General features: G+C 38.8%; 1 protein-coding gene across 1 annotated transcript in view; it reads right to left on the bottom strand.

Annotated features, from left to right (window-relative positions):
• Positions 1 to 15,182, bottom strand: part of LOC106961850 (protein sidekick-1-like) — a gene marked incomplete at its 3' end in the record, with an annotated part of 122,798 nt that overhangs the window by 44,425 nt on the left and 63,191 nt on the right. Inside the window, exons 16-19 of the mRNA XM_015055913.1 lie at positions 13,674 to 13,772; positions 12,217 to 12,408; positions 3,006 to 3,127; positions 2,798 to 2,910 (exon numbers count right to left, since the gene is read on the bottom strand). Coding sequence (XP_014911399.1) covers positions 2,798 to 2,910; positions 3,006 to 3,127; positions 12,217 to 12,408; positions 13,674 to 13,772 — 526 coding nt within the window. The remainder of the gene's footprint in view (positions 1 to 2,797; positions 2,911 to 3,005; positions 3,128 to 12,216; positions 12,409 to 13,673; positions 13,773 to 15,182) is intronic.

Here is a 15,182-nt window from a genome sequence, read left to right as displayed (position 1 = left end):
AAATTATGTTTTATTATTTAGCACACCATGTTGCGCCCAGGTTACTATTTGTGTTGTGCAATGCTCTCACTTCCGCCTATGAGTTGTTGATAAATGCTAAGTGTTAACAGCATGACATCCAATTTTCAAGTTCGGTAATTACTGGATTTTTATTGTTTTCCTGGGGACCTAAAAGCAAACTTAAACTGACTGGAACAATGCATGGTATACGACAGCCTTTTTCCTCCCGGAGCAGCTGCCTGTGGCTGGTTCAGAGCAAAAGGTGGGGAATAGTGAACGGGAGTATTTATGCAGATGGAGCGGATAGACGGAACAAAGCAGGTGGTAGTTCTGTATTTGATGCTTAGCGTAACTGTAGCTTTAAGGACAAACTGCAAAGTAAATTTCATATCATCCCCTCCTAATGTGTGGAGGAGCACATTGTGGCCGTACATAGCTGGTAGATGTAGTTCTGTGCGTTTCTGTGTGTGATGAAGGAGCCAAATCCTGTCACTAATATGGACATAAAAGTTATGAATATCTGGGCAAAGTCAGAGTTCACCTATTAAATTGATAGAAGATGAATATGTAAACGTTAAACTGGAGTATAACATTTTCTCATAAGTGTCTTTGTGAGCCTGCCTCTTTATTATTAAATTGAATATAATTTCAGATTTTTGTATAATTTTTGTCCAGGTTAATTTAAAAAGTGAGCTATTATTGTTACAGGTTAATTTTCTAAAGTATAGAAAAGTAATTGTAGACATGAACAAATATGAAAATTTGGGCCAATGTTGATATCCGGTATTAATACTACCGTTATGGTAGAATCTACCAATGTTTTATTTTATCAAATTCTTATTTGATTACTCAATTATTTGTCAGAATAATCAATAGAATACTCAATTGCTAAAATAATGGTTTACAACAGCCCTAGCATTGTTCTATTGTAGTAGATTAAACACAGCATTTTTACTCAAACAACCTACACAACCTTGTGACAGAGGCACTCATTATTAAAACTGTATAAAGGAAACCCAACAAATTCCTATGTTTCTCTAACACAGTGGTTTACTGACTGGTAAAAGTGTCAGAAAAGGTTGTAAATATTTTATCTTACCTCTCTGACAAGATCAGTAAAAGGATAGTCTGATTTCAAATCTTTAAAAGTTAGGCATAGTGTCAAACTTTAGAAATGTTTTCACTATTAAATTATTGAACAGCAAAAATCAACATCTGGAGCTCTTCATGAGAACTTCTTTAGTTGTCTGAGAGCAGCAAGTAGTGAGTCAGTAAAACAGCTATGTCTAAACATGTAGACTTGTAAACACAAAAACATTCATGAGAGAGAGTTTGTTGCTTTTTCTGTTTCTAAATGCAGCTATGCTTCGGTGTGGCTGTGACTGATGAAATGTGTGATTGGCAGAGTTTGCCTAAGAGACTACATCTATGAGTTATTGTCTATGCGATGGGGAACAAGTGAAAGCAAGATGGAAGAAGAAACCAGAAATACAGACAAGTGCAACGATTCATCTAGTGTCCCAGTGGCTCTGCCTGTGACAATGAGAGCTGTGTTAGCTTCGAACATATTTTCATATCAAAATATCAAACTTCTGAAAAGTTACATTTCCAGAATTCGCTGATTAAATTTTTAAACTAAAACTAGTTTGGGACTCGATTAAAAATTTAAACAAGTTAATCGTAGGGTTTGTAATTAATTAATCAAAATGAGCATGCAGGTTCTTAAGATCCTCCTGCAAACGGCCCACCCCCCTGCTGATGCCCCACCAAGCAGTGGTGATGATCATCGATTCAAATTTTTATAGTTTTCGTTTGTTGTTTAGCTGATCAAAAGTTGGATCAAGGTGGTTCAGAGGCGCACTCCTGTGACTTAGCTATATAATAGTATTTGTTGGATCAAAGTTTCTTTTGGACACCTTTATAAAACTCATAATTCTCTGGTGTTGCCAATGCCAGTGGACCAGGAGAAGCAGCTTTGTCATTAATCCATTTGCTTAGGGGATATGGATATGTTGTGTATCATAGATACACAAAGGACTTTTGTATGTAAAAAAGAAAAAAGTAATTAATTGTGTTAGGATATGTGTTAATTAATCAAAATTAACACTTTAAAGTGCCATAAACAAAACTAAAACCAGAAAAGTTCATAATATATTTTTGACAGATATTTCCAGATGGACGAAAGGACGAATTTTTAAACAATAGAACAAGACATAAAGTCTGGAAATAAGAATATTCCTCCATTATAATCCAGAATCAGAAGAACAAACTCCATATTTTTCCACACTTTGTATGAATCCTGAATATTAGGACTCATCCTAACATTGACATGAATGTCCCCTCAGGGACATTCATGTCAAGCGGACTTAAGGAAAATGAGAGCTTATCAAAGAGAGAACACATTCTCTCCTCTTCTCCTTGCCTCTTATTCTCTGCTCGTCCTGAAGTTTAATGCCTTCTGTTGCCATTCCAACTTTCTCATCAGCATTCCTCTCCCCTCCGCTTCCTTATGCCTCTTATTTCCCCCTCCCCTCTCCTATAGCTAGTTTGCAAGAGGGTAATAAGGATCTGCATGCTGCAGCTGTGAAGGTGCTGACAAACAGAAAAGTCTCAGATGGAACTGTCTCTCTGTGTGCCTGTGTGATTTATCGAACTTCACCTGAGCCCTGCGATACTGCAGAAACTGCAGAAGAGTGAGATTTGTGTAAGCTGGAGCATGTGCACACGCACACTTAGCATGTGCAGTGCTGTGAGCCTGTGAAAGTGCTCAGACGTGCTCTGTGCGTTTGCTGCTCACCTGTACTGAGTGAAGGGAGTGAGGCTGGTGATCTCCAGCGTGTCTGCATTCGGCTCGTTGTCTTTCTGGTAAACGACCCTCCATGCCTCCTCCCTCCCATCCTCCTTCACCACCTGTTAAATACAGAGCATGTTGCAGAACAGGTCTCCTCCTGTTGTGTTTTAACATTGATGGTAACCACTAAAGTGCACTCTCAGCACAAACACACTTGTCCTTCAACGATCCATCTGGATATGACGGTTTTGCCATCAGAACCAGGGCGGAACCTGAGCATCGCTGTCCGAGGACTGATGTTAGAGATGACCAGGTTGGAGGGAGCCCCAGGAAGTTCTGCAAACAGAAGAGAATATTACCAAAATACAATTTTTTTCAGAAATTAAATTTAAAAAGTTAGACTTCTAAACTGTATACAGCCATTACACATAGTGATATATTTCAAATGATTTATTTTATCTTTGTGAATGATGTTTTATTATGGCTTAGAGCTGAAAAGCACACAAGAATGTTAGAATATTCATGGAATTTCACTGAGTTCCTTCACATTACAGATAAGTCTCACCTGTGTAGAGTTGCCTTTGGTTCATAATAGCTCGAACACTGATCGATAAATTTGAAGAATATAATGCTTTATAATTTGATTTTGGCATTTTGACAAAATAATATTTGTTACCTGTTTCGTAATTAGGTACTATATTATATTTTATGGTGCAAAGCTCTTTGAACTGCCTTGTTGCTGAAATGTGCTTTATAAATAAACTTGACTTAACTATAATTCAGAGAAGACCAATAAAAAGAAAGCAATGTCTGCACCAGAAACCCATGTACTGTATGGTACTGTATGTCATGTTCCTTTTGCCTGAATTCCTGCATCAGTGCAGCGTAGTAAGAAGGTGATCAGCTTGTGGTGCATTTGGTGGTGTAGTGGAAGCCCAGATTCATTTAACTTTGGCTGAGCTTCACTGTTGGCTCCAGTCATGAATATGTTCATTTAAAACGATTGTTCTGTGACTTAGATTTTTCATATGCTGGAGTTGATTCTGTTTTTTTTTTTTGTTTGTTTCGTCATAAAAACAACAAAAAATTCCTGTGTTGTCTTTAATTCCTTTTTTGATCCTATAACTTTTCCTGGTTTATTATTTTCTTGGCTTGTGCTCTCCTTGTGTTTTACCTTTTCTCCACTCACCCCTCCGCTTCTCCAATGTTGTTCTATCAGTCTCACCTGTTTCCACTCAAGTAATCATCTACCCATATTTGAGCTCCCTGTTTCAACTATTCCTTGCTGGACTCTGTCTGTTGCCGGGACTTCCCGTTCTAGCATTGTCTTCATGTTGTCTACCATTTTTTAAACTTTGATTTTCAGTTTTTAAGAAATTCCTGCCAGCTACCTGCTTACAATTAGCTCCTATTACACCACCTATACATGAAGGAATCAACTGTCTCTCATTTTCTCCTTCACAATACCTCCAAGATTCTCTTTGGGGTTTAGGTCAGGCAAGGTTCCTGTCATATTAAGTCCAATACCACAGCTAGAACACCAGGTATTGGCACTTCAGACAGGGTGGGAAGCTTCCAAGTTCATCCAATAGTTGTCTTCCTCTTATCTTGGAACAGGTGGTGGGGATTATGGGCTTCCAGAATATTAATAAAAGCTGGGGTCCTCACAACTTCCAGAAATATAGTCATAGGCTTGATATGTAGAATGCTTTGTAGGCTACATTTAATGTCTGTAAAAAATCTTTTTTATTGGCTTTATGTAATATTTCCATTTTCCGAGAAACTAAAAATATAAGGTTCTGATAATCATCTAAATAACATAAATGCATATTAATATAACCACCTCTGTGTAATGAACTCTCATCAGTTTCATATTTTGAACTGAATTGCTGAAGCAAATTCATATTTTCCAGGATGTTTTATATTGAGACGTATATGCAGCTTTTACGCAAAGCTGCAAAGAAACTCACAAAATGTAGCTGTTAACCTGAAACTCCCTTCCACTCGTGAAGGTCATATACTTTTACTGGCATATAAAATATTACTGGACCAAAACCTGTGGATGCATTTCCTTCATTATGAAAAGAGAAGTTGGTGTACTGCAATTGAAACATTTCAGTAAGTGCTCACAGATCCATCGAGATAAAAAAAAACACCTCTGCTTTTCGGTACTGTTGCATACAAATGCAAAACACTTTATTTACAGAGGCCATCGTTTTGCTCAAGAAGAAAAGGACAGAAGCATCACAGCATGACAGATTATTTCAGCAGGGTGCAATAAAAGAAATACACTTCAAAATAACATTTTCTGTACAGACTTTTAAGTTGAGCTAGAAAACAAAGGTGTGAAAAACAGCAAATGTGTTGGACTGTGGGAGGAAGCCAGAGAACCCAGAGAGAACCCATGCATGCACACTCCATGCCAATCAGGCAGGGAATCAAACCCAGGACCTTCTTGCTGCAAGGCAACAGCGCTACCAACTGTTGCCTACCTACTGCGCCACTGTGCAGCCCATGTTTGTTACTAGCTGAGAGTAAAAAATTAAATAAATTACAGTATGACAATATTTTAATTTTCTTATTTAAGCCAAAATCAATAATTGAGAAAATACAAAATTTTAATTGTCAGCCTCACTCTGACTCCACCATTTATCAGCATTATCATTAGCCACATTAGCCTACAATGCCCTTATACCTACATGAAGCATAACGGTGGAAGCACAGGGTTGGTTTCGTCGCTTCGCCATTTCGTGGCCATCAGAGCTGTGAGTTTCCTATAGTTTATTTGAATAGAATAGAGCACATCTCAATAGGGGAGCACAGACTGACTGCATCATTGGGCTGTTCATATCCGTGAAGCTAATATTTAAACAAGTAACCTTAGTGCTTTTGGTCTAGGAAGTTTAACGTTGTAGATTATATGCATTTGATGACATTTTAAAGTTAACTTAAAGTGTTACATCTTTATGACACTTTAAAGTCATAAAGGTATGATGCTAAGGTATGATACTTTTAGTGTTGCTTAAACAGTAACAGAACCCTAATCAACTTTTTTGCAGATAAATTGTCAATATTGGGCCACAAGGGTGCTATCTTTATGTATCTATGCTAATTGGGACATTTTTTGTGTTACCATGTAATTCTACAATATTTAGCCTGTCTTAGTGCTGCCCTCTATGTGTGACTACTCTATTGGTTAAAACAGTACAGCTTGGCATCAGCTTGGCTGATGTCTATGTTTGGGTCGAAAACAATCTCAGACACACACTCAGTATCTAATATATTTAAAATGTATTGCTTTGATAACTTTAGTTACAACTGCAATGCTTCTTATTTCCAACCGACTTTTACTAAAAAGGAAAAAAAAGGCAAAAATAGGAAATAGTGTTCCCAATTATGAGTTCAGCATAGCTTGGAACAGAAATAAAGAGAAATTACCACAAGCACTTTTTTCTTTAAATGAGTCCATCTTCTGACACAGGAAATTCAAATTTAGAATGTTAATTTTAAGTAAAGGATTTACATTTATGTCTATTTCTTTCTGCTGTGTCAGAGCAATTCATGTATTTTTTTTCCCAAGGTCGACAATACAAGATGGAGAAAGATAAATCTGAAGAGCAGTCATGGCGATGGGGGGGAAAAATGCATTGTCCACCATGTTCCTTTTAACCCTTGTGTCCAGAAATGGGGTCCAACCGACCCCACACACGTAAAATTTGTATCACTTTTCACAGTCCTCTACGTTTGCCTCAATCCTCACACGCACAAGGGTTAATGCCTGTAAATGTCTGAATAGGCAGCAAGCTGTGAAATTGCGTTTGACCCATTCTTATTCTGACTTTATCCCATCTCCATGGGAATAATAAGAGGGAGGAAGCAGGCAGTTTGGGTGACCAGCTGTGTCAGGGGAGAGGAATGAGAAGCTGAAACACAAAGACTTCACAGGGAAATGATAACCACCATCCTCCACCCCCTGTACTCAGGACAAATCTTCATATCGCAACAACAATCAGAACATCAGCAGAATATACAGTCATGAACAAATTTGTAGGGTCCCCTGGGAACAATGACTGAACAATCTTGAATTCATCTTTTTTTGCAGTAGCATCATCACACATTGAACATTTTGGAGGAAAAACTGTAATCTGAGTACACTTATTCAGCAGAGCAAAATGTCTCTGGTTGCTAAATTGCTGGCAGTCCTACTGATACTATATTTTGCAGAGGCCCTATTTGCCAGTAGGGCAGGACTCACTCATTGCCCATAACACTTCCTAAGGCAGGGCATACAGATTGTTGGATTTCTTATGCACTTTTCTCTTCAGCTCATCAGATGTTTTCATTTGGTCTGGGGTCTAAAATGACTAATATGGTTTCTTTGGAAGAGAACCAGAGGTTTCTAGAAGCTTCTAATTATTAATTCAAGTGTTTCTGTTTCTCTGGAGTATAAATACGCTGAATGATAACTTATGTTTTTAGAGTAATGCCAGGAAGAAAGAGATGGAAAAGCATCTGATTCATAGTAGAGGAACTGAAATGCTGTGGATCTGTTTCACTTCCAAAGGACCTTGGAATGTTGTTAGAGTGCATCGCATCATGAACTGTTTGAAAAAAAAAAAAGATTTTTAAAGTACAGAACAGAGGCCTTTAAAAGAAAACTACAAATGTCTCATTATTTAGTGGGATAACAATCCAAAATACAGGAATGGCTCACCAGACACATGAGCAACCTTCTTCAACGTCATCCACTCAATAAGCATTTTTTCAAACTGATTCTAGAATGAAAAATCATTTTTTTGAGAAAAAGCTGACCTATAACCTGACATATAACCCCAAACGCCTCATATGTGTCATACATAACAATTCAACTTGACATGAAGAAGAAGCTCAACTTTGTCGTCACTTACACAGAAGACTCCACTCTCGCTTTGTTGCTTGCAATTCTTGTGTTGCATACTTCATGTTTAGAGCCACTCACTGGCCTGAGGGGGTAAAAACAGGGTTATGGGCTGTTGCATGTGTTTCTAAGAGAATAAAACCATTACTGGAAATGGTCCGGTGTGGACTCAGATGTCTTTGAAACTGACGCCTCGTTTTGCAAAAATGCTTTTCAGTGTGGGTGGGGCCCTAAACCTAGATCTTACAGAAGAGAAGTGGGAGTGAATGAGGTTGTGAGAGGGTCCAGAAATTTGGTTGCCATAGAGAAATTTTGTCTAGTTGACAAAGTTTCCAGAAGGGTGCAGACAGGGAACATACTAAAATCTATTGATGGTCTGGTAGGCTCAGTTCAATTGGGGACCAAAATTGCAATCTGTCTACCCCCTCACCTGTGGTGGCGCTGCACCAAGAACCACTGTAGGAAACGACACAAAAACATCTAAACATGGCACTGAGCATACTTTCCTTTTTAACAAAATGTAAATAAAAATGGAGCAGTGTCAGATTTTAGTGGTTTAGTGGTTCTCTTTTGCAAATGTGTCAAACAATCTTCAACAATCTGCTCAGCATGAGACCAGCCTGACATGTTTTGCTTATGTTTACCCAGAATGCCCTGAAGGTCCGCTTCATGTTGTCAAGGAAACCTGAGCTCATCCCATTTCCCCATGCTGGAGATTTTAGTTTAACAGTAACAATACATGAAGTTACATTGAAAATGAATCACGCAAAGTAACATCTGGACCCAACGGTAGACTCAAACTTCAATAAAATCAATCAGGTTGTATTTGTTGTGTTTTGTCTCATGTAAACTTTGCTTTAATTCTATTTCTTTTTGCATTTAATCATAAGAAATCATAGTGAGGCAGAGAGAGAATTACCAAGCCATGAAATAGGAACACCAGGCTTCCTGAAAGGTAACAGCTCTATTGTGCAGCCACTTTGGTTTCAAATGATTAGAATAATGGATGATTCCTGTTTTCTTTTCAGAAGAACACTAATAATAACTCAAATTATGATTATTATAAGAGTAACTAATAAGTTATGGTTATCATAATATTATAAATGAGTGCTAAATCAGAGAAGCTAAAGAGGTTATAGATGTGATTTTGATGATGAACTTGAAATGATATAAAATGTGTAACTGCAATGAGAGATCACTGATGTTGTGTTGGAGGTAGATTGGTGAAAGGTTAGGGAAAAGAGGAACTAAAGAGAGAGGAGAGTTGACCAATGCTTCAAAGTTTGCTGATTTGGAAACAGATTGTTGGAAATCAAACTGCTGAAAGAAGAAGATTGTGCAGGTAAAGGAGGTAGGGTGACATTTGAGCAACCCCAGGACATGAACACGGATATCATGTCATAATATTTCTAAGGCAAAAAACTCAAACCTATAAACACAGAATATGAAAAGCTTCTTTTTTGAACTAGCTGTCAGGAAACACAATTAAGCAACACCTGCTATCCCTAGTAGAAAAATAGTAAACACCTGAACGTCAAGCTTCAGGGTATCAATAACAGGAGGAGAGAATAATTGGAAACAGATTTAGCTAAGAGTACAAAAAAAATGTGACAATAGGCCTCACTGATGTAACACACGCTTGTTCATTGACACTGCTGATAAAAAAGCACCGACTGCACATTGAATTGCTGCTTCTGTCACATTAAAACTGAAAGCTGCTCAGAGGCTGGGGCAGAACAACAACAACAACATGGGAACAATTATTTCCTCCACACTGTGCTTTTTATAACCGGGAATAAATCGGACAGCAACAATAAGCTCTTTCATATGCACAATTCAGCCACAGCTAAATATTCATATAAATGGTTTTTAGATGTCAGACTTTCAATTGCCACACATAATTTATAGCAAGTCCCCCGAACAGACAACTGACAGCTGCTGAATGAAATTGGCATTAGTTATGCACAACAGTTTTTTAAATCTAGTGCTAATGAATCAAACACTTGACAGCTTGCTTCTGTCAATAAAACTGAAAAACGCAATCTCGTCTGCACTCAGCAGCCCAAGTCAAACACAACAAAGACAGCAGAAGCACTTTTCTGTGATGCGTTTGATTAACACTTGAGGTTTAAAGATTTACGGTAATCCAATGATTTAGTCTGAAGTTGAACATGACATTAACACATCTGTAAAGGCCATTTCAATCTGTAGAGACTCACACAGAGAGAGAAACATTGGACCGAGAATTTGGCGCTCGGACACCGGCGGAAGACATGCGTGCTGAGAATCGCAGCGAGCTTGAATGATCGGCTCGAACAAAGCTCAGGTAGGTCTTCCCCCGGGCCCAGTCACTGGTGGTGGAGCGGAGCTTGGCGAGAGGAGTCTTGAGGGGACCTGGAGGCATCTGGGAGGCTGGTGGTGGAAACGGGGAGAAGGTGGGTTGAAGCACAACTGAAGCGGGTGGATCTGTGGTCGCTTCGTCTTTTGAAGGAGCCAGGTGATTGGATCGAGGTAGAGGTGGTGCGTCCTGATTGGCTGGGGTGAAGGCGAGGTGATACGTGATGCCGGAAGAGTCTTACAGGTTGAATTTCCGCCTAGGGCTTCATTTCTAACATCAAATGCTGTCTAAGGCTTGAAACTATCAAGTGGGTTTTCCACTTTAACAGAAAGTTGTAAAGTGACTCAGTTATTGCTTGACTGAGTCTTAATTCAACTGTTTTAGTCAAATATTCACCTAGTCATCATAAGCTTGAAGAAATGTTCTAAATTTTATTTTAGTGATGCTTTTGAACCACTTCTTTTTCAAAGTGGACTGATTATTCATCTGCGCCTACAATGTTTTTTGTTGGAATTCCCAGTGAAGTTCAAGCTTGAATCATTAGTCCCTAAATGTCCAAGAAAATTTGGTAAAAGGTCCAGGATCACAAACTTTCAAGTCTTGAATTGAAAACTGTTCAAGTCCAGTGTTGCTACCAGGGATGGAGTGCAGAACGGTTCTTTCAAGACCAAGACCAAAACTGAATGTTTGGAATTTCGGCAAATATTTCAGGACATTGCTTTTTGTACACCACAAAATGCAAAAAATTAATGAAAAAATTGCTAATTACTCAACCATATAGGGTTTATAGTTGATACACTGAACTGGGCACTGTCCCTTTCAAAATTTTTTAGTACAAAAACTTTGAGGGCTGCCATATCCCCCCTACCACCAGGCTTAGCGGGTGTTCTGGGGGAAGCCCTGTTACTATTCCTAAAAAACATCATGGAATATCAGTAAATTATTAGATGTTTATTAGTCCATTCAGGCAAGCAAATTGCCTCACAAATGAAATTTCCAAAGCCAGTAGTGATAATAGACTCTGTGGTTTACCATAAAGCAAACGGGGACTACACATGGACAACAGACTACAGAAGCCAAGTGGAAATATTTTTTTCTTACATGGATAATGACCATAAAGACATCAAAAATACTGAGGTTAACATTTAAAATAGATAATTTCAAGCTCAAACCAAATATAGCCTTCATGTCTACCCTGAGTGTATGTAAACTTCTGACCTGAGCACCATTTGTGTGAACCACCAGATAATTTCCCCCCCAAATGTCACCACTCTTCTCCAAATTCATTCAGTGAACTTGTAAAGGTTATAATCTGAAAATGTTGATATCAGCTGCCTGGCTTAGATGAATGACAAAATTTTCTCAACTCCATGAATTCATGAATAAGTAAACCAGAGTGGAATCTATGTTTGGTGGAATGCTCCCATCTCTCTTTCTCTTTTCATTCTTTAGTTATTTTTCCTAATCTTCCATCTTTCATCTTTCTCTCTCTCTTTCTTTTGCTTTCATGAATTAATCAATAACCTCTGAATCTAAGAACTGTCTGGATCCATCTTGCTTTCACTTTTTCTGCTTTTACTCATAAATTAGTCATTAGATAATATTGGGACAAAATTCCTGCTTGCATGAGGACTGGCTTTTTCCCCCCATCCATTCTTCGCCACTGCCACACAGTCCATTTGTCAGAGACTTTGGTCCTCCCTTCTAAGAAAATTGCATTTACTTGCATTTTCCATCTGGGCATCCCCTAGCTCTCTTCCAACCTTCTTCTGATTGTTTCATGTCCTGCCCAATTAATTGTTGCATCTCTTGTCTGCAGTTAATCAGCTGTAATGATAACTGCAATTTGGGCAGTCCCATGAACTTGTCATGCCCGCAAAAGCAAGCTTGCACATAGTACACAAACAGTAAAATGACTAGGACTGAGTTGCAGTAAATGGCAGACTTTTGTCTGAGTGAGAATGTGAAAGCGTGTGTCGGCTGTGTGGGTGATGATTCATGGAGGCACAGAAACAGCCACTTATCAGTTTGAAGAATGACAACAGCTTCATGAGAGCTCATCACTCATATTTACTTTGCCACGCAAGTGCACACACACACACGCGCACACGCACACACACGCCATAAGAATACTGACTCTAACATCCACTTTTACAGGCTCACGCATGTTTGCTTGTTTATTTACTGCACCTGGTGGGACGCCGGTGGATACGGTGGAAGACGTGACCACGCCCTGTCCTGCACCCGTCAGCGCTGCCACCTGAATGGTGTACGCAGTGGTTGAGGTGAGACCTGTCAGCTGGTACTCCAGGGTGGAGTTGGACACGGAGCGCTCCACTCGGCTTGACCTTACACTAGGCACCTCCCACCACAGTATGTAACCTGTCAGAGGGGTTGGGAAGAAGGCTGGGTTAATAAACATGCATAAAAACATGTGGTGTCATGTACAGACAAAAATATCCCAATTGAAGCAAACCTTCTAGTTAAACGAACTAAAGTTCAGTTAAAGTGGACCGAACAGGGCTGGTGGGAATGCACCTTATTTTTATTTGTAGAAAACATTCCACTTTGTAATTCTGCACTACTTTGATTTGTTGTCATATAAAGTACCAATTTAATGCACATATATATATATATATACAGTTATAACGTGACGAAACACGATAAAGTTGAAGGTGTATGAACACATTTGTGAGCCGCTGTGCAATGAGAGGATTACAGCCCAGCAGGAGGAGGGAGTGTGGGAGGAGTAAGTAGAGTCAAAATCCCTGTCTGTCCCTTTGCATCTTCACAGTCATGCATCACACTCCACCACACTCAAATGTGTGTGTGATGAGGCCACTTGTGTGGAAAGCCCTAAGGAGAGCAACCGGTCCCTCATCTATCTATGGGCTCACCAGGTTCTGGATGAAAAACAGGTTGAGAAGAAAAGAGTAAATGTGCAAGGTGACCTTGATTGAATGCACACTTTCTCATTTGTCTGAGTGTGGAAGCTGACTGTAAAACCTCTGCTGGGGTGAACGTTGGACACGCCAAAACCAGCATATACATATATATGCGCTCTTAACACACATAATTAATTCCCAGCATCTTGTTGTGCTTCTCAGCAACATCATCTGACAGACCCACGGAGAAGCAGAGGAAAAATAAATGAGGGGGCTCTTCTGCTCAGCGATGTGCCGCACAAACAACACCCTGGGTGTTGAGATGTGTGAGATGACGGCATGTTTGCAATAATGTGGGAAGACAAACTGCAGAGGGAAGGGATTAGCTGATGATGAATCAGTTGTACACAAACATAATGTCAGTGATAAAGGGGGGTCTTTGGATGTCAGAGAATATGGAGGAAACTCTTAACAGAAGGTTCTTTTGAAGAGGAGCCTTTACAATCCTTCTTCAATTAGAGATTTTCAGGACCGTATATTTCCACCTCAGAAAAATATGTTTTAATTGGAAAAATTGTCGATATTTTTTCCTTCTATTGCACATATTAATGACCTGTGGGAACAGATAGTGACAACTTACTGAAACTTGTCTCATGATAGAGCGGCAAATAATATAAAAGTTCTAGGATTATGGAGGGGGATGTGGAGGCAGATAGAAGATATGATTGGTGATTATACACTGCCAAGATGTAATGCTCTAACCAGTGATGATGCCATTCTTGTCCTGTGGCTCAGCCCAGCTGACTCGAAGGGATGTGTCGAGGATGTCAGTGAAGCTCAGGTGGCGAACACGTCCAGGCGCTGAAAAAAGAAACAAAACACACATTCAATTCTTGCAAATCATTACATCAACAAATAAGATAGCAAAAGCTCGTACAATGTCCTTCAAACATATTCATAGCCCATTTTGTACAACCACTTTATTTTATTGGGATTTTCAGAAAAAGAACAAAACAAAGCAACACAATTTTGAGGGGTAACTCTGGAGAATCTTCAAAGATCTACGGCATGGGTTGATAGGACATCTATTAACTGTGCTCTTCTCAACTCTAGTTTTTTGGAAAAGTGTCAAGAAGAAAACGTTAGATGCATTAGAAGTCATGTTTTCACTTGGGCTCAGGCCATACAAGAGAAACATTAAGCATGGAAAAAGGTAAACTAAATGAAACTTATATTTAAAAAGTTAGATGTGGCAGAAGATTTACACCCTGAAATCACCATCCTCATGATGAAACATGGTGATGACAGCATCATAGTGTGGGAGTGTTTTTCTCAGGGCAGGGCAGATTTTACAGATCCATTTAACTAATAAAAAATTCAATTTATTTCACTAACTATATCACTAAGTGAAATACATTATTATTGATTAAATTCACAGAAATGTCCAACAAGAGGAGAGGTGCAGAAAATATACAAAGGACGTCCAAGGCAGGTTAAAAACAGACAAACAGCAGTACCTTCAGTGAAAGAGTCTATCACCCTCTATGGGACTTGTCAAGATTCTAACCACAGACTGACTTCCCTGTGGTGCAGAGCCTTGCCACCAGCTCTGCCCACAGGAAGCCCAACAAGCGGGAAAACAAACAAACAAACAAAAAAAACAATTCTACCTCAAGTAAACTCTTAAAGTATACAAAGTAATAATAATAAATAATAATACTGAGGAAAAAAGAGAAAAAATATAAATAAATAAACTTGTGATCAGAAATACAACAGTCAATTTAATAGAAAACACTCGATATGTTGGCTGGAAAAAATGTATTACCGAGGTTTGGCTTCAACTGAAAAATGATGCCAAACAAATAGCCAGAGCTACATCACAAAGACCAAAGCATATTGAATTATGAAATGTTAGAATGGTCCATTCAGAATCTGTGGCAAAGCTTGGAAATTGATGTTCATAAACACTATCCATCCAGTCTTCCTCAGCATGAGCTATTTTACAAATTTGAATAGACAAAAAATAAAATAAGAATTTAAACTAGCTACCTATTCCGTCCTCCTCCTTGTTATACATTACTTAGTTTAGGCCTATCACCTAAAATCAATCCCAAAATTAGGATTTATTATTGAGGGTTGTGGTTGTAATATGACAAAATATGAAAATGTCTAAGGGGTATAAAGACTTTTGGGTAACACTTTATTTGAAGGGGGTTGAATAAGACTGTCATGACACTGTCATAAACATGACATAACACCTGTCATGAACAT

Source organism: Poecilia latipinna, unplaced genomic scaffold (genome assembly GCF_001443285.1).
Source record: "Poecilia latipinna isolate Pla-1442-1.1 unplaced genomic scaffold, P_latipinna-1.0 Scaffold1342, whole genome shotgun sequence".
NCBI lineage: Eukaryota > Metazoa > Chordata > Actinopteri > Cyprinodontiformes > Poeciliidae > Poecilia > Poecilia latipinna.
The sequence above is the reverse complement of the archived record's forward strand: the minus strand, read 5'-3'. Positions and strand labels throughout refer to the sequence as shown.